This window comes from Pseudophryne corroboree, chromosome 2 (genome assembly GCF_028390025.1).
Source record: "Pseudophryne corroboree isolate aPseCor3 chromosome 2, aPseCor3.hap2, whole genome shotgun sequence".
NCBI classification, from domain to species: Eukaryota; Metazoa; Chordata; class Amphibia; order Anura; family Myobatrachidae; genus Pseudophryne; species Pseudophryne corroboree.
In genome coordinates this window covers 918,530,285-918,556,344 of record NC_086445.1, presented here as the reverse complement: position 1 = coordinate 918,556,344, position 26,060 = coordinate 918,530,285, and the positions used below count along the sequence as shown (strand labels likewise).

At 46.6% G+C, this 26,060-nt stretch overlaps 1 protein-coding gene across 1 annotated transcript in view; it reads left to right on the top strand.

The window, feature by feature from the left end:
- TMEM199 (transmembrane protein 199) overlaps nt 1–21,322 on the top strand; it is an 85,074-nt gene extending 63,752 nt beyond the window's left edge. The window contains exons 5-6 of the mRNA XM_063956143.1: nt 17,539–17,651; nt 19,285–21,322. Of these exons, the coding sequence (XP_063812213.1) occupies nt 17,539–17,651; nt 19,285–19,380 (209 nt within the window). The 3' untranslated portion in view covers nt 19,381–21,322. The remainder of the gene's footprint in view (nt 1–17,538; nt 17,652–19,284) is intronic.
- Nucleotides 21,323–26,060: the final 4,738 nt, after the last annotated feature.

Here is a 26,060-nt window from a genome sequence, read left to right as displayed (position 1 = left end):
AGTGGCCATGTGTCAACTTAATCAGTGGGTATGGATAAATAGTAACAATTTTGCAAGTGAAATAAGGGTTACAATGTAACTTACTTTGTAGTCTGACAGGCTCTCCAGAACAGCAGTGAACACTGTGCTGGGTTAGTGAGTTTATATACCTGATGGACTAATACCTCATTTCCTGTATGTGTTACAAATGATTTATACTAATTACTTTTCTCTAACGTCCTTGAGGATGCTGGGACTCCGTAAGGACCATGGGGAATAGACGGGCTCCGCAGGAGATAGGGCACTTTAAGAAAGCTTTGGATTCTGGGTGTGTACTGGCTCCTCCCTCTATGCCCCTCCTCCAGACCTCAGTTTTTACACTGTGCCCAGAGGAAATGGGTGCACTGCAGGGAGCTCCCCTGAGTTCTCGGCCTAGAAAGCATTTTTGTTTGGATTTTTTCTATATTTTTACAGGGAGCACTACTGGCAACAGGCTCCCTGCATCGAGGGACTGAGGAGAGAGGGGCAGACCTTCTTAAATGATAGGCTCTGCTTCCTCGGCTACTGGACACCATTAGCTCCAGAGGGGGTGAACACAGGTTCGTCCTGGGCATTCACTCCCAGAGCCGCACCGCCGTTCTCCTCACAGAGCCAGAAGAAATGAAGTCAGAAGACGTCTCAGGCGGCAGAAGCCTTCAGAGCTTCACTGAGGTAACGCACAGCACTGCAGCTGTGCGTCATTGCTCCCATACACCTCACACACTCCAGTCACTGTAAGGGTGCAGGGCGCAGGGGGGGCGCCCTGGTCAGCAATATAACACCTCTCATGGCAAATGACAATATACATGTACAGGTGGGCACTGTACATGTATATAAAAGAGCCCCCGCCATTTTTTAATAACTTTGAGCGGAACAGAAGCCCGCCGCCGAGGGGGCGGGGCTTCTCCCTCAGCACTCACCAGCGCCATTTTCTCTCCACAGCACCGCTGAGAGGAAGCTCCCCGGACTCTCCCCTGCTTTACACACGGTGAAAGGGGGTTTGAAGGAGAGGGGGGGGGCACATAATTGGCGTTTTATTACTACTCAGCGCTTCTGGAAAAGGGCATTCTGTGTTTTTTTTTCCAGGGGTATAGCGCTGGGGTGTGTGCTGGCATACTCTCTCTCTGTCTCTCCAAAGGGCCTTAAAGGGGATACTGTCTTCAGAAAAGAGTTTCCCTGTGTGTGTGAAGTGTGTCGGTACGCGTGTGTCGACATGTTTGACGAGGAAGGCTCGCTTAATGTGGAGGGGGAGTGCTTGAATGTCATGTCGCCGTCGGCAACGCCGACACCGGAATGGGTGGATATGCTGAATGTCTTAAATGCAAATGTCAATCTATTGCATAAAAGGTTAGACAAGGCTGAAGCTAGGGATCAGTCAGGTAGCCAGACCATGCCTGTCCCTGTGGCGCCAGGACCTTCGGGGTCTCAGAACCGCACCATATCCCAGATCGATGACAGATACCGACACGGATACTGACTCTAGTGTCGACAATGAAGATGCAAAATTACATGATTATTGCCATTAAAGAGGTTTTGCATATTACTGAGGAACCCCCTGTCCCTGACACGAGGGTACACATGTATAAAGGGAAAAAGCCTGGAGTCACTTTTCCATCCTCATGTGAATTAAGTGACTTGTGCGAAAAGGCTTGGGAATCTCCGGATAGGAGACCACAAGTTCCCAAAAGGATTCTCATGGCGTATCCTTTTCCACAAACTGATAGGATACGCTGGGAATCTTCGCCAAAAGTTGACAAGGCGCTGACACGTTTGTCCAAAAAGGTGGCACTGCCTTCTCAGGATACGGCTTCCCTCAAGGAACCTGCTGATCGCAGGCAGGAAATTACCTTAAAGTACATTTACAATCATTCCGGTACTATTGCTCGACCGGCTATGGCGTCGGCCTGGGTTTGTAGTGCGGTTGTAGCTTGGGCAGATTCCTTATCTACGGAAATTGACACCTTAGATAGGGACGCCATTCAGATGACCATAGAGCATATCAGAGATGCTGCCTTGTATATGAGGGATGCTCAGAGAGACATTTGTTTATTAAGCTCCAGAATAAATGCTATGTATATTTCTGCTGGGCGGCTCTTGTGGACCCGACAGTGGACGGGAGATGCCGATTCAAAGCGGCATATGGAGTCCTTGCCTTACAAAGGGGTGGAGTTGTTTGGAGACGGCCTCTCGGATCTTGTCGCTACGGCTGGTAAGTCAAATTTCTTACCTTATGTCCCCCCGCAACATACAAAAAAGGCACCTCATTATCAAATGCACTCCTTTCGTTCCAATAAAAACAAGAAGGTACGTGGATCATCCTTTGTTGCCAGAGGGAAAGGCAGGGGAAAAAAGCTGCACACAGCTAGTTCCCAAGAGCAGAAGTCCTCCCCTGCGTCTGCAAAGTCCACCGCATGACGCTGGGGCTTTCCGAGGGGAGGCAGATCTGGTGGGGGCTCGTCTTCGATTTTTCAGCCACGTCTGGGTTCACTCGCAGGTGGATCCCTGGGCATTAGAGATTGTTTCTCAGGGATACAGGCTGGAATTCGAAGACTTGCCTCCTCGCCGATTTTTCAAATCGGCTCTGCCGGCTTCCCCGTCAGAGAGGGAGCTAGTGTTGGCAGCAATCCAAAAATTGTATATTGAACAGGTGATTGTCACAGTTCCTCATCTCCAGCAAGGAGAGGGATATTACTCAACCCTGTTTGTGGTCCCGAAACCGGACGGTTCGGTCAGACCCATTTTAAACCTGAAATCTCTGAACCTGTACTTGAAGAGGTTCAAGTTCAAAATGGACTCACTCAGGGCGGTCATCGCCAGCCTGGAGGGGGGGGATTGGATGGTGTCCCTGGACATAAAGGATGCTTACCTTCATGTTCCGATATTCCCCCCGCATCAGGCGTTCCTGAGATTTGCAGTGCAGGACTGTCACTACCAATTTCAGACGTTGCCGTTTGGGCTTTCCACGGCCCCGAGAATTTTCACCAAGGTAATGGCGGAAATGATGGTGCTCCTGCGCAGGCAGGGGGTCACAATTATCCCATACTTGGACGATCTCCTCATAAAGGCGAGATCTCGGGAGAGGTTGCTGGACAGCGTGTCTCTGTCCATGAAGACGTTGCAGATACACGGCTGGATTCTCAATATACCGAAGTCCCAGCTAGTCCCTACAACGCGTCTGACCTTTTTGGGCCTGATTCTAGACACAGACCAGAAAAAGGTTTTTCTTCCGATCGAAAAGGTTCAGGAACTCATAGCCATGGTCAGGAACCTATTAAAACCAAAAAAGGTTTCAGTGCATCATTGCACGCGGGTCCTGGGAAAGATGGTGGCTTCCTACGAGGCCATCCCTTTCGGCAGGTTCCATGCGAGGACTTTTCAATGGGACCTCTTGGACAAGTGGTCCGGGTCCCATTTACAAATGCATCAAAGGATCACACTGTCTCCCAGGACCAGGGTATCTCTCCTGTGGTGGCTGAACAGTGCTCACCTACTAGAAGGTCGCAGGTTCGGCATTCAGGACTGGGTCCTGGTGACCACGGACGCAAGCCTCCGAGGCTGGGGAGCAGTGACACTGGGAAGAAATTTCCAAGGTCTCTGGTCAAGCCTAGAGTCTTGTCTCCACATCAACGTCCTGGAGTTGAGGGCCATATACAACGCCCTGAGTCAAGCGGAAGAATTGCTTCGGAGAAAACCGGTTCTGATTCAGTCAGACAATGTCACGGCAGTGGCTCATATAAACCACCAAGGCGGAACAAGGAGCAGAATGGCCATGGCAGAAGCGACCAGGATTCTACGCTGGGCGGAAGGCCATGTAAGCGCGCTGTCAGCGGTGTTCATCCCGGGGGTGGACAACTGGGAAGCGGACTTCCTCAGCAGGCACGACCTGCATCCGGGAGAGTGGGGACTTCATCAAGGAGTCTTCGCACAGATCACGGATCGTTGGGGACTGCCTCAAATCGACATGATGGCATCCCGTCTCAACAAAAAGCTAAAGCGGTATTGCGCCAGGTCAAGGGACCCTCAGGCGGTAGCGGTAGACGCTCTGGTGACACCTTGGGTGTTCAGATCGGTCTATGTGTTTCCTCCTCTTCCTCTCATACCCAAGGTGTTGAGAATAATACGAAGAAGCAGGGTCAGAACAATACTCATTGTTCCGGATTGGCCACGGAGGACTTGGTATCCGGAGCTGCAAGAGTTGCTCGCAGGGGATCCGTGGCCTCTTCCTCTAAGGCAGGACCTGCTGCGGCAGGGGCTCTGTCTGTTCCAAGACTTACCGCGGCTGCGTTTGACGGCATGGCGGTTGAACGCCGGATCCTAGCGGAAAAAGGGATTCTGGAGGAGGTCTTTCCTACCCTGATCAAGGCTAGGAAAGACGTGACGTTGAAACATTATCACCGTATATGGCGAAAATATGTTTCTTGGTGTGAGGCCAGAGCTGCTCCTACGGAGGAGTTCCAGTTGGGCCGTCTACTTCACTTCCTTCAAACAGGAGTGAATTTGGGCCTAAAAATAGGGTCCATAAAGGTCCAAATTTCGGCCTTATCCATTTTCTTTCAAAGAGAATTGGCCTCTCTTCCTGAAGTACAGACTTTTGTGAAGGGAGTGCTGCATATTCAGCCTCCCTTTGTACCTCCGGTGGCGCCTTGGGATCTTAACGTGGTGTTACGTTTCCTCAAGTCACCTTGGTTTGAACCACTCAAAACAGTGGAGTTGAAATACCTCACGTGGAAAGTGGTCATGTTGTTGGCATTAGCTTCGGCAAGGCGTGTTTCAGAATTGGCGGCTTTATCACATAAAAGCCCATACTTGGTTTTTCACGTGGATAGGGCAGAGTTGAGGACTCGTCCTCAATTTCTGCCAAAAGTGGTCTCATCTTTTCATGTGAACCAACCTATTGTCGTGCCTGTGGCTACACGGGACTTGGAGGATTCCGAGCCCCTGGATGTGGTCAGGGCTTTGAAGATTTATGTGACCAGAACGGCTAGGATCGGGAAGACTGAAGCTCTGTTTGTTCTGTATGCGGCCAACAAGGTTGGCGCTCCTGCTTCAAAGCAGACTATTACTCGCTGGATCTGTAACACGATTCAGCAGGCGCATTCTACAGCAGGATTACCATTGCCTAAATCGGTTAAGGCCCATTCCACTAGGAAGGTGGGCTCTTCTTGGGCGGCTGCCCGATGGGTCTCGGCATTACAGTTGTGCCGAGCAGCTACTTGGTCGGGGTCAAACACCTTTGCAAAGTTCTATAAGTTTGATACCCTGGCTGAGGAGGACCTCCTATTTGCTCAATCGGTGCTGCAGAGTCATCCGCACTCTCCCGCCCATTTGGGAGCTTTGGTATAATCCCCATGTTCCTTACGGAGTCCCAGCATCCTCAAGGACGTTAGAGAAAATAAGATTTTACTTACCGGTAAATCTTTTTCTCGTAGTCCGTGGAGGATGCTGGGCGCCCGTCCCATGTGCGGACTTCTTCTGCAAGACTTGTTTATCGGTATTGCTTACATAAGGGTTATGTTATAGTTTATCGGTTGACCCGAGGCTATGTTGTTGTTCATACTGTTAACTGGGTAGTTTATCACAAGTTATACGGTGTGATTGGTGTGGCTGGTATGTATCTCGCCCTTAGGTTTACAAAAATCCTTCCTCGTACTGTCCATCTCCTCTGGGCACAGTTTCCCTAACTGAGGTCTGGAGGAGGGGCATAGAGGGAGGAGCCGGTGCACACCCAGAATCCAAAGCTTTCTTAAAGTGCCCTATCTCCTGCGGAGCCCGTCTATTCCCCATGGTCCTCACAGAGTCCCAGCATCCTCTACGGACTACGAGAAATAGATTTACCGGTAAGTAAAATCTTATTATTTAATCAGTGATAAACTTATTCTGTGCATCTACATACTGACATTTCTTAATCTATTTATTACAGTGGTGTAGTTTATTTATATGAATATTGCTAATTCGGGGCCGTGGGCGCATTGGTAACTTAATGCGTTCCACCAGCTTCACTTCCGGTTTCGTAAACGGAAGTGATGCGGCGGCGGGTCCAGGTTCAAAACAGCCGTAAAAGTGGTACGGCGGCAAGCCCGGCGCGGCCGCAAGGTGGATAAAAATACCACCAAGCGGTGGCATCACAAGGACCAGTGGGCTTTGCCATTATCGCACTCACCGTGGACGCATCAATGCGTTCCACATCGGCCCCAGCTTGTATTCCACTGAACGTCCTTTCCGGTCTATGATGTAATGGCCAACATGGCTCTATACAGCCGAATGTCACGATGCTGTTTAACCCTCAGTGTTCTGTGACAAATGGTTAAAACACCTTTCTTCTATAATAATCTCCACATATATATGTGTCTAAGAAATGTGACTATATTCTAATCTAATCCTATATAATCCCTATACTATTTTGTGTTAACATGGGTGATGAATATTTACGTATTTATTAAAGATGAAACTATTGGCTACAATAACAATCATATATCAATTTTATATACATGGAACAGAATTAAGTTCCACCACCGTGCTTCCTAATCTGACAGACAAATGTAACGGCCTGAATAGGCTCTCTACAACTACTGGTGGGTTGTTTAATTAACCATCAAAATTAAGTGACAAGCTCAACATATTAGTTAAACTTGGTGATAAGCTCAACATGTTAGTTATACTTGGTGACTATTTAATGTAGAAGTGACTATTTTAGGACAATAATTGTTACCTATACCTATTTAATATAGAAGTATCATTTTGTGTGACTATATAATAAATATAAAAAATATTTTAGAACAATAATTGTTTCCTATACCCTATAACATTTAGTGTTAAGGTATAATTTATATTTATTCAAATGGCTGTAGTGCCTATCCCTGATATAATTTAATTATATAATTTCCTAATTAGAATGTGTCACTCTACTAATCTACTGTACCTTTGGTCCATTTTTTATCAGTTAGTGACATAAAGAGTCTTATTTGGTGTGTTTTAAATCCATTTCATGTTTCACTTTTATTAACTTATACATTCGATGATATGATTAATCACATAATTAAGATAATTACCCTTTTAACTACCTATGTGCTCCTTATAAACCTAAGTACTATTTCCCAAATATATATGCTATTGATGACCTCCTATCCTAGGGTAAATCATTCATAATGTTGACCGGGTACGTACATGTATGTCCATCCACTTACAATAAAAGGTTGTTTGATACAATCAAAATCTTAAATAGATTCTATAAGAAAGAAACGATGTCACAACCTTCGTTATGCCCATTAGGCGTCTGAGTGTCTAAAGTGTATATCCAAAAGATTTCTTTTTTTGGATAATGTGAGATCCCTATTTACACCCTTTGGATCTACTTGTATATGCTCTATAACAGTAAAGGAAAAATTGTTCTTGTCTATTTTTGACCCATGTTTGTCCCTATAGTGTCTGGGTAAACTATGAGTGAACACTCTATTTCTGATGTTTCTCATGTGTTCTTGGATTCTAATTTTAACTTGTCTTTTTGTTTTGCCTATATAAGATAACCTGCAGCTGCAGGTGATCCTATATATCACATACTCTGTGTTGCAGTTTACTAAGTGATTAAGCTTAAAAGTTTTTCCTGTATGTATTTCACAGCTAAATGGCTTTTTTTCCATATAGTTACAACATATACACTTTGAGCATGGAAAACACCCTTTAGATGGAGTGAATCCACCTTGATCGGGAATGGTCTTGGTTTTGTCCCACACTCTACTGGGCGCTATGAGACTTTTCAAGTTGTTTGCTCTACGGAATACAAAATCAGGTTTATTGGGTAATTCAGGACCTAAAATCGGATCTTTTTTCAGTAATCCCCAGTATTTTTCCATTATCTTTCTCACGCTGTAGTTCTCACAGTTATACTGAGTGATAAAAGGTCGAAAAGATTGATTTTTGTTGATGGACTTGGTTTTTGAAGCCAGCATAGTCTCCCTTTCTCTATTTGCGGCTTTAATCTTGGCTGTTTCAATGAGTTCTCTACTATAACCTCGTTCCAAAAATCTTTCCATCAGAATAGAGGATTGCTTCCAGTAGTCTTCTAGGTTGGTGCAATTACGTCTTATTCGCAGAAGTTGTGCATAGGGTACCCCTTCTTTCCATCTCGGTAGGTGGCAACTGGTTTGGGGGATGAAGCTGTTGGCATCTACTTCCTTAAAGTGAGTCTTCGTTTGTACCACGTTGCCCGGATTTCCAGTCAGTACTAAATCTAAGTACTCAATGCTGGTAGTGCTAGTTTGATGAGTAAATTTAAGGTTAATGTCGTTATCATTGATGAAAGTGAGGAATTGATCTATACTAGAGAGATCACCACGCCAAATGAACAGGAGGTCGTCTATGTATCTCTGATAGAATAATATGTTTTCCTTGTACTTTGATATATATATATAGGACTCCTCCCAAACTCCCATATAGATATTGGCGTAAGCCGGGCAAATTTCGGCCCCATGGCTGTTCCTTGTACTTGTAAAAAGTACTTCTGATTGTATTCAAAAACGTTGTGTTCAAGAATGAAATTTATGCTGTCCAGCACAAATTCCCTACTTGGCTTAGTTGTTTCCAAATCCTCTAAGAGGATTTTTTCGATGGTTTCCAATCCTTTTTATGTGGAATAGTGGAATACAAGGATTGTACATCGATGGTCAGCCATCGCATGTCATCTGTCCATGTAACAGTGCTTAATTTTTGAAGGACACTCAACGAATCCTTCAAATAGGATTTCAACTGTTGAAAAAAAAAATCCCCTGTTATAGTATAAATATGTAAACAGGGTTATTCCAATGAATTTACCATTTTGTCCTGGATATTTACCCCCCTCCTATAATATTGGACAATGCAATTGACTCACTGGATAATTACTTCCTCCTTCAATATAGAATAATATAATGAATTTATTATTCATGATATGGTTCTTTCAGGTATTCCTGTGGGAACAACATTACCGTTAAATTGGTTATTGGCCCCATAGAGCTCTTCCAATATTTATTGGTATGTATATAATTACCATTCTAAAATAAGACCACTATGGCAGCTTTTATAAATGTCTAACATTTTTTTTAATGAAAAATATTCTCATTTAGATATGAACCCCTGATGAAGTCCTTTGGGACGAAATGCGTTGGGTTGAGGTTCAGATGTGAGAACATCAGACATTAGTGAAAGTCTTCATTGGATGTCATTTTATGTTGGTTCTAAAATTGAAGCCTGCATTTTAAATGTTGTCATGTACACATTATTTACTGCAAATGTACTGTTCAATGGCAATATGTGAATAAATTTAACATGTTTTACTTATGCTGTGGTCAAAAAATCTTGGAAGAGAATATACATCTAAGGATTATAATCACACAGCTCCCTGAGACATTCTTTTGTATATATATATATATATATATATACATCCCAAGTAATCACGATATGTATGTTCCAGAGGGCACCGGAGCAATATTGAAGGAGAGTGCCGATCCGAACATTACTAGTGTGTGTGTGTGTGTGTGTGTGTGTGTGTGTGTGTGTGTGTGTGTGTATATATATATATATATATATATATATATATATATATATATATATAATATGTCGTATATATCCATCCATCCATCCAGAATGATCCACGCTCACCTTAAGAAAAAATTTGCTGGTGTGACCTCCCATGGAGTAATATAGATATCCTCCTAAATACAAAAATATATAATGTCGGGTGCACTCACATGTCTTCTCAATAATTGTATTCACTTCATAGTGTTAAAATGACAGAATCACATTGACATTTCGGTCCTAATCCTGGACCTTTGTCAAGATCAATACATATGCACATAACTAACAATCACGAGGGGACACCCACCAATTAATCAGCAATAGCCAGTCACAGTATGAGGCGCTTGTAAATAGCACATGTCAAGACATCAAGAAAACGTCAATGTGATTCTATGGGGTATATTCAATTAGGGTCGGATCCATTCCGACATGCATTTGTCGCAATGGATCCGACAACCCCAATTCAATCTCATCTCAATTCGACTTTTTTTTTTGAATAGAGTATTTTTATTCAACAAGAATGAACTTATTATAGACATTTCAGTTTACACTGAGAGCTTCAAAAGTTATTATACAATATAATCATGCACAGATCCGTCTCAAATAGTATGTGCATATGCGTGGTGCAACAAGTGGTCGCAGATCCACATAATGTCCACCCACAGATACCAGTTTCTCTGAAGTCTGCAAGCAAGGTCAAAACACATACTAACATTTCTTGTTTTCTCTCCGAAACACGTCGGTAAACCCCCCCAACTATTGGGCCTAATAAAGCCTGCCCGAGAAAAAAAACAACCCATAAATAAAACGAACCAAAACAACACTAGCAAGCCTAAATTCCTACCGTTGTGTGAGATGAGATACATTATCCCTACAGTGTAGAATACGGGAGAGGAGCCTGGTTCGTCCCCGCGGGTCCAGAGTGGCCGGGCCGCCGTAAAAGGTATACGACAATTCGAGTTAAGTTATAAATCTTTAAGTTCTAAGGGCAGGGGAGGAGTATGTAGAGTTGATCCAGATGGACCATACCTTCTCGTGTTTAGAAAGGGCATTATTTTTCATATAAATGTACCGATCCTTCAATACTGTCATTCACAAGGGCTTTAAATGCAGACGTCTTGGGGGAGTGTGAGGCCATCCATGTCCGCGCAATGCACACCTTGGCGAGGGCGCATATACTGCGGCAATACAAGTCCTCCCACTTAGTCCCAGAGTCAGTTCCTCCTACTCCCAGAATACAAAATCCTGGAGTCAGCATGCCTCTCGGTATCCCCGTGTGTTCCAGAATCGACCCGACCCCAGCCCAGAACGCCTGCAAGGATGGACACTCCCACACCAGGTGCCAGAATGATCCGTCAGCGGTCCCACACTTAGGACAGGTGGCGGCGCCACCGGCCCCAAATCTGGTCACCCTGTCCGGAGTCATATATGATCTATGCAACATAAAGAGTTGGATTTGTTGGAACCGTAATGATTTGGTGACTTTGCTCGAGTTCCCCAGCGCCACCTCCCAGTCCTCCGCATCCATGGGGCCCACGTCACGCTCCCAGCGCTCCCGAAGGTTCGAGAGCGGGTCAGCGTGAATAGTTTTTAGAAGGTACGAGTAGGTGAAGGAGATCACCTTGACCTGACCCAATGAGCATAGAAAGGTCTTTATAGGGAAGGGGAGAAGCACCGGGGGGGAGTCCCCGAATTGTGATTGTAAAGCGTGCCTGAGCTGTAAAAATCTATAAAAGTAAGAGTTTGGGAGACCAAACTCCTCCTTTAGTTGCTGAAAGGACTTCATTGAACCATTGTTGTACAACTGGAATATGGAAGTTACTGAGTACGCCCCCCCCCCCCCCTCCAAAGACCCCAGTTCATGGAGTGATGCGGAGTGCCAGAGGGGAGTATCCGGGTCCATACTATCATACCCAAGCAAACGTATCAAAGCCATCCAGATCTTCATGGCTTGAAAAACAATAGGAGGGGACAGCCGAGAGGCGCTCCCCTTCACTAGAATCTGTGTCGGAGAAAGGTCTGGGTAGTAACATTGGAGAAACGCCCAGCACAGACCGGCCCCCTCTCCTCCCCGCAACCAAATACCGATGTGTGTCAGCTGGGCCGCATAGTAGTATAATTGGAAGTGAGGCAAGGCCAAGCCGCCGTCAACTTTTTGTCTAGTGAGGGTATTTAACTTTATTTTAGGCCTTTTATTGGCCCATATCAGAGATGATAGTATACTGTTTAATTTCTTAAAGAAGGCCGGGAATATGTATACAGGGGATTGCGAAAGAACATACAGTAGTTTGGGCAAAACTATCATCTAAATAAGGCTAACCCTACCTGTCATTGTCAGCGGGAGTTTACACCAAGCCCTCGACTTGCGTATAATCAGCTGTACAAGTGGGTCAAGGTTCAAGGGTATAAAATCCGAGGGGTCATTAGTAACCTGGATCCCAAGATATTTAAACTGGCTTGTCCAGCTCAGCGGTAGGGAAATCTTTGGGACCCGGGGAGGAGAGCCCAGAATGGGCATTATAAATGATTTGGACCAGTTGATGCGGAGACCAGAGAAGCCGCTAAAGGTCTCTATGACCTGCAACACTACAGGCATATTATCCACACTGTAGTTGTGTAAAAGAGTAATAGGTCGTCTGCATAAAGGGCTATTTTGTCAGTACATGGGCCCGTGTTGACTTCCCCAATGTCCGGATGCGATCTGACCAAACAGGCCAAGGGTTCGATGGCCATGGCAAATTTAGGCTGGGGAGAGGGGGCATCCCTGTCTGGTGCCCCGAGTCAGAGTAAAGGAGGATGAGACATAGCCATTAACCTAGATCCTGGCGCGTGGACTTTGATATAGCAATTTGATCCATCGTATAAAATTAGGGCCGAAGCCCATACATGTCATGACCCCCCACAGATATGGGCATTCAACACTGTCGAATGCCTTAGCCGCATCTAAGGAAACCACAACCGCGTCCGAGGGGAAGTCATGAGGAGCCTGCAAAATAGTGTATAGCCTGCGCAAATTAATGGACGTGGATTTCCCCAGCATGAAGCCAGATTGATCCTGGTGTATTATAGATGTAATGACCGAGTTGAGCCGGACCGCAAGGATTTTTGCCAGGATCTTGGCATCGGTAGGGATAAGGGAGATCGGCCTATAGGACTCTACTAGTTTGGGGTCCTTACCGGGTTTTGGCAGTACTACAATTACGGCCTCGGACATTGAGGGAGGAAGTTGATTAGTGGCAAATATGTCTGTATACATCTGTATGTATTGTTTATACAGCTCGGTGGGGATGCCATCGCTTCCCGGAGACTTGCCACTGGGAGACATACCCACCGCTGCGGTCACCTCCTCCAAAGTTAAGGGCGTTTCTAGAATATCCCTGGCCTCGGGGGAAAGCTTGGAAAGGGGTATATTGGACAGGTACAGGTCTAGGTCCTCCATAGAGCATGTCGACTTAGAGTCATAGACCTCTTTAAAGTATGAAAACAAAACATCTGCGCTATGTCGGGGGTATTATCTACTATGGAGCCATCAGGGTCAGACATCTGCACTATCGTGGACCCAAGACGGTCATAGTGCACCAAATGGGCCAATAAGCTACCTGGCCTGTCCGCATGCATATATATATTGGTGGCCCTGAACAAAAGGGAGCGCGCATTTCTATCTGAGAGGTGAGCTAGCCAGGCCTCCTGAGCTAGTATCCAACTTGCCTTTAGCGCAGAGGTTCCCCGAGCCAAGTAGCGGGTCTCTAGATCCCTATATTCAGACTCAAGCCGTCTCTCCATCGCTCTGTACTCTATCTTGCGGGCAGCTATTTTGCCAATCAGCGTACCACGTAAATAAGCTTTAAATGCATCCCATATAACCGGTGTCGGGGCCGAGCCCACATTATCCGCAAAGAAACCCTCCCACCTAGGCGGTAAATCCGGGCACTCTCCCAGCTGAATCAGCCAGGACGGGTGTAACTTCCAATAAGACTGTCCCCTCCGGCACTCCACATCGAGGGACAGTAGCAGGGGCGAATGGTCGGACACCCCCCGTGCCTCATAATGAACATCAGTTATACTAGGTAGGAGCATGGGCGAGACCAGGGCCAGGTCGATCCTGGAGAAGGAGCCATGCGTACCGGAGAAACATGAGTAGGGTAGCGAGCCCTCCAGACATCCACCCACTGCATGCTATCTATAAAATCCGCAAACTTAGATTGAGATATAGATTGGCCACCCCCCGCCCCCGAATCCCGAGAAGACCTCCATCCAGAGAGGCATCCAGCACGTTGTTAAAATCCCCTACACAAATAACAGGAGTATGTGGAGAGGCAGCAATAAATGAGGCCGCCTTCTGCAGGACATCATACGAGAATGGGGGAGGAACATAAACAGACAAAATAAAGAAATTACGGGAGTTCAGCTTGCATTCCAGAAACACAAACCTACCATATGGATCCGTGTTTACTGTAATTAATTCAAACTGTACAGTTCTCTTTATCATGACTGACACCCCCCTAGAAGAGGAGGAGTGAGAGGAATGATACGCCCAGCCTACCCAGGGCCTGCGGAGCGACAATAGTCTATTTCCCTCCAGATGAGTTTCACTCAGACAGATAATATCCGGGCGATATTTCTTAATCATTTGAAATACTAAGGATCGCTTTACTTTATTATTAATGCCCCGGACATTCCATGCCAGAATCTTTAAGGCAGACGTGTCATCCTTTGTACCATCTGGGACACAGCGTGCAAAGACCCTACAAGGTGAGAAGGGAGCCCCCCCATCACCATTATCCAAGTCTCTATCTGCCCGTACACGGTACCATCCCTGGAACCATATCGCCCGCAGGCCCCGGGCCCCGAGCCAAACCCCTCTAAATAGCACATCACCTCGCAATTTGATAAATGGTCACATGAAAAACAAAAAACTGAAAAAAAAAAGAAATCGGAAAATAACAGAAAAGCAAACATCATCCCAACAACATCCCCCCTCCCCGTATACCTCCCCGAACTGTGGCGTACACATAACCCTAACAGAGCTCTAACCTTGGTGATCCGAAAGCCTACGGCAGTGCTATACGTATCATACAAATTCAAACCAAAAAAAACCCAATGCAAAACCCAATGCGTAAAAGTCACTACCCAGCAAAGTCCAGAACAACTAGTACAGAAGGAAGCTCCAAGGACTTATACTTGCATATTGTAGGCCCATATAGAACGGACACTGGATGTCAGTCCGGAGCCATCTGGCGGGCACCCGGAGCATATCTGTCCAGCCAGGCCGCCGCCTCCCTCGGAGAACTGAAGAACTTAGTTTCCCCGTCCGCCACCACACGCAGCCTAAAGCGAAACAGCATCGAATAGGGAAGATTCAAGTCCCGAAGACGCCGCTTGATGGGCAGAAACTGGGCCCGATCCTTCTGGACATCCGCCTCAAAATCTGGAAATGCCGACACCCGAACACCATTTCGAAGCAGGGGGCCCTTCACGCGGCCCAGGCGCAGGACGGAGTCCCGGTTTTTGTAGTGCAGAAACTTAGCTATAAATGTTCGCCGAGGTGCACCCGGAGGCAGAGGCCGTAATGGCACTCGGTGCGCCCACTCCACCGCAAATTGAGGCGTAAAGGATTCAGCGCCATACGCCTCTTTTAGCCAGGAAATCCTCGGGATGTGCCCCCTCCTCCTTTTCAGGCAGGCCCACGAATCTCACGTTGTTTCTTCGAAGGCGTCCCTCCATATCCAGGAGTTTAGTTTGCATAGCCGAAACTTGCTGGGAGACAGCCGACACAGACCGCTGCAAGGGGCCAGTGAGGTCCTCTAGGGTGGAGACCCGCGTCTCGGTTTCTCCCACTCTCTCTCGGATGCGCTGGACATCCTGGCGTAACAGTGATAAATCGCACTGCACCTTCTCCATTTTGTCCGACAGGCGTTGTTCGCTGGCCGCTATGGCCTCCAAGACTTGTTGAATGGAAGGAGCAGATGGCTGCATGTCCGCACCCGTATCGGCCCCAGCCGGGGGAACGGGTCGGGTAGATGGTTAGGTTTTAGGAGAGGATTGCGTCGGCTGGGTGGGAGGCTGACGGGCGAACCTCTCCAATTTAGCCGCCGCCACGCTTTGACCACCCCTCACCATAATATCAATGTTCAAGCAGCACTCAAAGCCCAGGTATTCAGTGTCAGGAGGTGCAGCAAAGGACAGTAATTGCAGTGTCAGCAATGCACCAAGGCCCCAGGCGTCTTGTAGTGAAACAGAGGGGGGATGAGGGCCAGGGGGACCCAAGAGGAGGTGTTATAATATAATGTAAGCTGGGCAATAAAGGAGAAACATGGCAGCATGTCCTGGGTCACTTTATCCAGCCCTGCAGCTCCTGTAAAGTCCCAGAACAGTGCACTGCAGAAGGGTTAATGGAACTTTCAAAATGGCCGCCGGGCCCACTGCCTCACCTCCCACACTCAGGCCCACGGATCTCGGGCTCCAGGGGACAGGAGCAGCCAGGTATGGGATCCAGGTGGCGTAAGGGGAAGGCGCCGCTCACCCCACGCCGCCGGCAGTGGCAATCTTCACCGCGGGTCCGCGGCAGCGTCCCGCAAATCGAGGCCGGGAATGTGCTGGCGGCCTAGGCCCGAGAACCGCAGCCGGCGCCGGCCGGAGACGCGGGCAGAAGTCTCACAGCAATGCCCGCCGCCTCCCCAGAGAGACTGTGATAGTTAGGAGCCGGAAAGCAGGTTTAGGGGAGCCCAGGGAGTTAATCAGGATTAATAATCCGGAGAGCTCCTGTATCCTGCTTCCTACCCGCTTGCCGCTGTGGCCACGCCCCCATCTCAATTCGACTTTAAAAAGGTCGAATTGAGATGAGGGACCGGAGAGGGGGGAGATCAGCGAGGACAGCCATGGGCAGACGGAGGAGATCAGTGCTACAGCAGCGCTGCAGAAGGATGTCTCACAACCGCCAGACCTCACGGCAGTGTCTACCCGGCTCCAGCAAGCGTGACGTCACTTGCTGGAGCCGGGTGGACGCTGCCGTGAGTGGCGCGGCTGTGAGACATCCTGTTGCAGCGCTGTGCTGTAGCACTGCTGTCCCCTGTCTCCCCGCAGCTCCCCCCCCCTCTCTGCTCCTCTGGGTCCCACACCTCAGTCCGGCATTGTTTTATGTCGGACTGAGATGGTCGGAAACCGGGGCAAAACCTGTCGAATTTGGCCCCGTTTCACTCAAAAGTACGTGAAGCGGTAGCTATACCGCCGATTCACGTACTATTCGACAAGTCAAATTCCACGACTTGTCGAATACAAACTGCAGGGATTGAATAGGTTGAATAACGATTCGACCTTAAAAAGTCGAAAACTACCGTCTTTTCGACAGACGGCAGTTTTCGACCCTAATTGAATATACCCCTATGTCATTTTAACACTATGAAGTGAATATAATTTTTTTTTAGAAGACTGGTGAGTGCACCCCTGACTGTGTGTGTGTGTGTGTGTGTGTGTGTGTGTGTGTGTGTGTATATATGTATGTGTGTGTATATATGTATGTGTGTGTATATATGTATGTGTGTGTATATATGTATGTGTCTTCTTATAATGAGAATTATAAGAAGACTGGTGAGTGCTCCTACTTTTTGACTGGATATATATATATATATATATATATATATATATATATATATATATAGTTAATAATGTCCTGATAGCTATAAAACACAGATTTGAAATACAGTTTACTTTCTCACATGATTATAGAGAAAAAGAAATTGAAATGCAGTGGGCATCTTTACCATAGTGGAACATAGGCACAAATATAAACTTGCACTGTATTGCATTAAACACGACATAAACTAGATATTATAATATATAGTATCTGATCACTGTATTCACCAGTTTTTCATGACGTTAAGATAGTTACTTGAATACAAAATGTAAGTAAAACTCATGATCTGGGACAGAGATGCATTTTTAATATCTGCCTATCTTCTCTTGTGTCTGCAGTAAGACCATTAAAAACGATCATCATTACAGTCTTCAACTTCTTTGTCACAGTTGCAGCTGCATTTGCGTGCACTTATATTGGAAGCCAGTATGTCTTCACAGAGGCAACTGCGGTGAGTGGGGCTTATTGCCAACATGGGTCATATGTCTCCAAATCATCCTGTCCACACAGAGTCCTGAGCACTGAGGAAATGTCAGCTGCTATTGCTTTAGACTAGAGGTACCAGTTTTGCAATAACCAAGCTGAGCAGGTTTCACTAAAGCAGGGGGTCTCCACAGTTGCTGTTGATTCATTTATTTATAGATTAAATTGTTTAAAATTTATTTATTATAGACAGCATCATTTGTCAAACTAAATTGTGCTTCCTATAGCAACTTCATAGTTTTACATCCGTTCAGCAGCAAGCCGTGTGGTCAGTCATGGTATTGCAGGTAAGCTTCATTAGTGGTTTAGTGCTTAAAGTTAACAGAGTACACAGAAAAAAACACATTGCATGGGATACACGTTGGTAGCAAATGTGCCCACATTTATAAGCCAGTTGGATGCATGGTACATCTGTATACTTATGCAGCAGCTTCTAGTTCTAAATATAGCAACCCACATACATTATGAGGAAATGTCAAACAAAATATAGATTCTAGACCAGGGGTGGGGAACCTTTTTCCTGCCAAGGGCCGGCCGTTTGGATTCGCTCAATCATTCGCTGGCCATTTGGTTTTGTTCAAAATCATTCGTGGGCCAACACCCCCCCCAATGCACGCGCTCTCCTAGGAAAGCGGAAGTGGTAGTGCCCTTACACATAATGGCCACAATAATAGCTGCTCACACATACTACCCCCAGTAATGACAGACAAACATAATGCCTCAGTATAGTGCCAGCAGGGCACTCACCACCACCGCTGCAGGACAGGTCCCATCCAGACTCCTGCACACCACAGTTCCAGGTCCTGGGTTTACTCTGCACCGCAGCACAGCCATTCCCCCAACCCTGTACACTACTGGTCCGGGTCCTGGGTCCACTCTGCACTGCAGCACAGCCACAGCCATTCCTCCTGCCCACAGCCAGCAGAGCTGACCTCCGTTGAGAGCTCTCTTCAAAGCTGCCTTACATCACCGCCCGCAGCCATCTCCCACGCACTGCATCATTGGAGATGTAGTTTTCTTACACTGTACTCTGTATACTGTGCACAGTGTGAAAAAACTTCATCTCCCATGATGCCGTGCGCGGAGGACGGCTCTACACTCTGCAGCTGCCTTGTCAGTGTCCCGGGCCAGACAAAATGCTTCTCCGGGCCGTATAAGGCCCGCGGGCTGGAGGTTCCCCACCCCTGTACTAGACGCTGCAGTGTGCCCCAAGCTATGGTAGTTGCCAAGCATACAAAGCTAAACTATGTCTGGTACTAAGCGGGGAGATATAGCAAACCTTGGGGGGAGAGAGATAAAGTACCTTCCAATCCGCTTCTGTCATTTTACTAGCTGTGTTTGAAAAATGACAGAAGTTGATTGATTGGTACGTTATCTCTCCGAGGTTTGATATATATCCCCCAGGTCTGCCCAAAGTGCCGCCATCTGCCGTATTTGGTTATCTTGCAGATCCGGGGTGCTCTACATTTTAATTCCACACTCTGCACACTTAATTCAGTGCAACTGTATAAATTGCTTAATTACAGGTAGTAATTGTTTTAAAAACTGAGGCAGTTTAGTGAATGATAATGAGTTATATGATGGTTTTCTTTTTCTTCCAGCGGGTGCTATCCTCTGTCATTGTGGCATCGTTAGTGGGATTGGCAGAGCTGTATGTGCTTGTCCGGACCATGGAGGGGCAACTCGGAGAATTTTAGCACATATTTTGGGAATTCCTGTAGAAATATCTCCTACTACATGTCTTATGCTTCCTGCTTAATGCATTCCTGGTGATTGCAGGAGCACTTCCCACTACAAAAGCAGATGCCAATTTTTGGCTCATTTACCCATTACTGCAAAACAAAAACAAAAATTCATGCTTTTACTAAGTAATTTTTTTTTTGTATATGTGACCCTAGTAGAAGCATGTATGTTGGTATGCAAATTGAAACCATCACTTCCAATGACCCCCTATCCACTTGCACTGATTTTTTTTTTATTTAATAAATGTATGCTGTCTTTTAGTGTGTCCATTACCAGTGAACGTACTGGGGTCAGTTCTTTATTGACTCTACTTCGCCCCCGTTACCATTGCCAATGTCAAGATCACTGGGTAACCAATAATCTATTTTGTGTCGCTAAAAATGCAATCAAATCTAAATCTATTGTTTTTAAAAATATACCTGCAGTTGCTTTCTTTGTACATAGTAGCAATCTGTCTCAGTGGCTTTTCCCTTTTTACTGAGCTGCAGACAATAGGTTGCTGCATTATCACTAGTTAGATCATAGCATTGTTAGAGTAAAACTAGGGCGCACACACTGCGATATCAACATTGATTGCAGGCAATTGGGCAGATATTGTAGTATGTGTAGCCTCAAAATGAGTGCAGTGCTGGATAACAGATTGGAAATGATTGGATAATAATCCGGCATGTTGGTAAAAGCTGTTAGATGTTGGGCAGTATCGGCCTGCGTGTCGTCTTCTGATCTCTCCCAACAGACCCCAGTGATGCCAAGAGAACCAGCCAATAACCATATCCATGATGACGCGTTAGTCTGTGTATAACTGGTATTAGCAAATGAGCCAAGCAAGAGTTATCGCCAAGTGGTTCCTGACTGCTTGCAAGGCTGTTAGTGAAGTTAAGCGACAACGGATAGGTAGCAAGTCTGAATAACCCTAAAAAAAACATGACTTGAAAGTCTATATTTGTAACACAATTTAAAGAAATATTAGCCACCAATGTGCGCTGTTAATAACATCCAGAGCAGCTGGGTATCAACTCAAATGGTATTCATCAAGTACCAGAAATACAATTTTAAGCAAAACAGTGAGTGATTTACCCTGCGCTTAGCTGTTAAAACATGTGTACATATTTCACCCCCGTGAAAAAATAAAATATTCCACACACATAAAAAAAGTCAAAAACAATACTGAGCTTTTTAGTGCAGCGTTCTTTACACCAAAGGTAATATTAAAGCCGATACCTTTGGTGTAAAGAACGCTGCACTATTATTATTTTACGTGCTCATTCCCCCCATGTTGTTTGAACACTGTGGGGAGGAGCGCTTCTGTTGTTTTAGGTCTAAAAAGGAGTGGACCCGCAACACTGAGGGAAAAAAAGCTGTGATAAGAATCTGTATTACCTGCCCAAAAAAAAGCTCAGTATTGTTTTTGACTTATATTTGTAACACATCAGAAATAACCATATTGAAGGGTTTTGTAAAACAAACATATAAGGAACAAGTACCATTCCAAACATACGCAGCGTAATTAAGAATGTCAGTGGATATCGCTAGAGCTGGAAAGCATAACTGCTAATATCACGCCCGTTTTACACATGTTATTCTAAAGGTTTGTTATATGTATCTAAAACAGTTAGGACATCCTATGGTTCCATAACTATTACTGAACTACAAATCCCAGCAAGCGTTGCCACCTGGTTGCCTACTTTTTCTATATTATGAGGTTGAAGAAAAGGTGATTATTAGCGCATCTAGTTGGGATTTTGTATGTTTCCTGTTACATAGTTTCTCTGTTTAGCTTTAGATTTTTGTTTGTCTTCTATTTATTTGTATTTCTGAGACTGTACATGTCAAGTCCTTGCACTGTTCATTTGAATTACAAAATGACCAAAATTAACTCTTTATTAATAATAATAATAATAATAAATAATAAATATTACATAAAAATGTATTTGTTTAATTTCGTGTATTTTTATTGTGAGCTTTATAAAATGTTCCTCATTTTAGAATAAAGAGACTAAAGGCATCTACAGTGCATCTAGAAAGTATTCACAGCGCTTCACTTTTTCCACGTTTTGTTATGTTACAGCCTTATTCCAAAATGGAATAAATGCATTTTCTCCTTCATCCACTAGGGGCCACTGGAGTGCAGATACAATGGGGATATAGTAGGCAGTAACTGGGAGCTGGCACTTTAAATTTATAACCATGTGACTAGCTCCTTCCCTACTATGTCCCCTCTCCAAACCAGTCTTTAATTTGTGCCCAAGGGAGCTGGTTCACTCTTTGGACTTCTGAAGATTTTTTATTTTATTTTATTATTTTAATTATTCTTTCTTTACACTCACAGACTGGCAGATCTGCCTCTGCCAGTCTGCACCGTGGGAGCTGCCGGCGGGGTCCCATCGCAGCTGCGTGCGGCTTGGGATGGATCCCCGGCTTAAGGAGACACTGGCTCTCTGGAGATGGCCGGACACCGCTGCGTGCGGCGCGTGTCAGGGCCACTCCATCAGCAGAAGAGCCAGCAGCGGTAAGTATACCCCCTCCCCCCCGGCCGTGGCTCGCATTGCCGGCGGTGGATGCAGGCTCCCCCCGCTACGATTGCTCTGACGCTTCTCCATTTTAAATTAGGCGCCATAACGAGGGGGGGCGGAGCTTAATCCCAACATGGGCCTCAGCTCCCAGCTGCCCCGGCGTGTCTGCGCACGCTGACGGCCATTTCCACACTGCATTGGAGGCTGAAGGGGACCTTGTGACAGGCCTGTACTAGTGGACAGAAGTGTCTCCAGTCTGAACCCCCCTGCAGCCCTGACTCCGCCGCTTGCGGCGAGATTCGGGGTCATCTCCTCAGTCGCCTGGCCAGCACAGCAGCGGTGAGTGTTACCCTGGCTCCTGTTAGCAGAAGCCAGGGCTTTTCGTTTGTCTCTGTTAACCGTACCGCTAGCGCCTTTAGTTTTTAAAATAGGCGCCATGGCGGGGGGGGGGGGGGGGGGGCTTAAACCCGACTTCGGCACTAGTGCTGTTAATACAACAGGCCCCTGGTTCAAGTATATAACGCCACTGTGGCTCTGCACAATACATAGAGTATAGTGGTTACAGCTCCGCAATTTTTTCTAATAACAGGGACATCCAGGTACAGACCTGGGTTCAGGTCCCACATATCTTTACCTTGCCACATAGAATTTTTCCCCGGCAGCTGGTCGCCATTTTATTCAACCAGCGGAGCTTAAAAAAAAAAAAGACCGGTATTGCACCTGTTTTACTAATTTAGCAATACACTACATACAGGGCGGGTACTGTCCTCCCTTTATTGTTCCTCTGTTTCACTAAGACCAGAGTCTATTGATGGTACTAATACTATTTGTTTTTTGGGGAATGTGTGTGGCATCAGACAGTGAAACGTGCCTGCCACGGCAAGTTATAGTGCAGGGATTACCCTTCTTTGACCCCCCTTTTTCTTTTAGTTTAACTATCACATGGGGGTCTATGTGAAAGGTGCTGGAAAAGGGTTCCAGGACAGCACAACTGGTTTTCACATGTCGGAAATGTTCTGCGAAGTTCACTTAGGACAGTCAGAGAATTCCCTGTTATGTGAGGATTGTGCGGCGGAGCCATCTGCTCAGCCCTCAACGCAGCTGCAGCACGCTCCTGTTTCTCTATCGTCCTAAGTGGATGCTGGGGTTCCTGAAAGGACCATGGGGAATAGCGGCTCCGCAGGAGACAGGGCACAAAAAAGTAAAGCTTTTACCAGATCAGGTGGTGTGCACTGGCTCCTCCCCCTATGACCCTCCTCCAGACTCCAGTTAGATTTTTGTGCCCGGCCGAGAAGGGTGCAATCTAGGTGGCTCTCCTAAAGAGCTGCTTAGAGAAAGTTTAGCTAGGTTTTTTATGTTACAGTGATTCCTGCTGGCAACAGGATCACTGCAGCGAGGGACTGAGGGGAGAAGGAGTCAACTCACCTGCGTGCAGGATGGATTGGCTTCTTGGCTACTGGACATCAAGCTCCAGAGGGACGATCACAGGTACAGCCTGGATGGTCACCGGAGCCGCGCCGCCGGCCCCCTTGCAGATGCTGAAGACAGAAGAGGTCCAGAATCGGCGGCTGAAGACTCCTGCAGTCTTCTAAAGGTAGCGCACAGCACTGCAGCTGTGCGCCATTTTCCTCTCAGCACACTTCACACAACAGTCACTGAGGGTGCAGAGCGCTGGGGGGGGCGCTCTGAGAGGCAAATAAAAACCTTATTAGAGGCAAAAAATACCTCACATATAGCCCACAGAGGCTATATGGAGATATTTAACCCCTGCCTAACTTCAAAAATAGCGGGAGACGAGCCCGCCGAAAAAGGGGCGGGGCCTATCTCCTCAGCACACAGCGCCATTTTCTCTCACAGAAAAGCTGGAGAGAAGGCTCCCAGGCTCTCCCCTGCACTGCACTACAGAAACAGGGTTAAAACAGAGAGGGGGGGCACTGATTTTGGCGATATTGTATATATATAAAAGATGCTATAAGGGAGAAACACTTATATAAGGTTGTCCCTATATAATTATAGCGTTTTTGGTGTGTGCTGGCAGACTCTCCCTCTGTCTCCCCAAAGGGCTAGTGGGTCCTGTCCTCTGTCAGAGCATTCCCGGTGTGTGTGCTGTGTGTCGGTACGTGTGTGTCGACATGTATGAGGACGATGTTGGTGAGGAGGCGGAGAAATTGCCTGTAATGGTGATGTCACTCTCTAGGGAGTCGACACCGGAATGGATGGCTTATTTAGAGAATTACGTGAGAATGTCAACACGCTGCAAGGTCGGTTGACGACATGAGACGGCCGACAATCTATTAGGACCGGTCCAGGCGTCTCAGAAACACCGTCAGGGGTTTTAAAAACGCCCATTTACCTCAGTCGGTCGACACAGACACAGACACGGACACTGAATACAGTGTCGACGGTGAATAAACAAACGTATTTCTCATTAGGGCCACACGTTAAGGGCAATGAAGGAGGTGTTACGTGTTTCTGATACTACAAGTACCACAAGAAAGGGTATTATGTGGGAGTGAAAAAACTACCTGTAGTTTTTCCTGAATCAGATAAAATAAAATGAAGTGTGTGATGATGCGTAGGGTTACCCCGATAGCAAATATTGGCGTTATACCCTTTCCCGCCAGAAATTAGGGTACGTTGGGAAACACCCCTTAGGGTGATAAGGCGCTCACACGCTTATCAAGTGGCGTTACCGTCTCCAGATACGGCCGCCCTCAAGGAGCCAGCTGATAGGAAGCTGGAAAAATATCCTAAAAAGTATATACACACATACGGTGGTTATACTGCGACCAGCGATCGCCATCAGCCTGGAGATGCAGTGCTGGGTTGGCTTGGTCGGATTCCCTGACTGAAAATATTTTATTCATGTAGAGCATTTAATAGGATGCATTCTATATATATGTATGTGAGATGCACAGAGGGATATTTGCTCTCTGGCATCAAGATAAGTGCGTTGTCCATATCTCCCAGAAGATGTCAGGGACACGACAGTGGTCAGGTGATACAGATCCCATACGGCAGATGGAAGTATTGCTGTATAAAGGGAAGGAGTTATTTGGGGGTCGGTCCATCGGACCTGGGGACCACAGCAACAGCTGGGAAATCCAACCTTTTTTTTTCTCTATCGTCCTAGTGGATGCTGGGGTTCCTGAAAGGACCATGGGGAATAGCGGCTCCGCAGGAGACAGGGCACAAAAAGTAAAGCTTTTCCGATCAGGTGGTGTGCACTGGCTCCTCCCCCTATGACCCTCCTCCAGACTGCAGTTAGATTTTTGTGCCCGGCCGAGAAGGGTGCAATCTAGGTGGCTCTCCTAAAGAGCTGCTTAGAGAAAGTTTAGCTAGGTTTTTTATGTTACAGTGATTCCTGCTGGCAACAGGATCACTGCAGCGAGGGACTGAGGGGAGAAGGAGTCAACTCACCTGCGTGCAGGATGGATTGGCTTCTTGGCTACTGGACATCAAGCTCCAGAGGGACGATCACAGGTACAGCCTGGATGGTCACCGGAGCCGCGCCGCCGGCCCCCTTGCAGATGCTGAAGACAGAAGAGGTCCAGAATCGGCGGCTGAAGACTCCTGCAGTCTTCTAAAGGTAGCGCACAGCACTGCAGCTGTGCGCCATTTTCCTCTCAGCACACTTCACACGGCAGTCACTGAGGGTGCAGGGCGCTGGGAGGGGGGCGCCCTGGGAGGCAAATGAGTACCTATAAAGGCTAAAAATACCTCACATATAGCCCTAGAGGCTATATGGAGATATTTAACCCCTGCCTGATTTCTCAAAATAGCGGGAGACGAGCCCGCCGGAAAAGGGGCGGGGCCTATCTCCTCAGCACACGGCGCCATTTCCTCTCACAGCTCCGCTGGTCAGGACGGCTCCCAGGTCTCTCCCCTGCACTGCACTACAGAAACAGGGTAAAACAGAGAGGGGGGGGCAAATTTATGGCGATATTTTTATATAACAAAGCAGCTATAGGGGAGCACTTATTATAAGGCTATCCCTGATATATATATAGCGCTTTTGGTGTGTGCTGGCAAACTCTCCCTCTGTCTCCCCAAAGGGCTAGTGGGTCCTGTCTTCATTAGGAGCATTCCCTGTGTGTCTGCTGTGTGTCGGTACGTGTGTG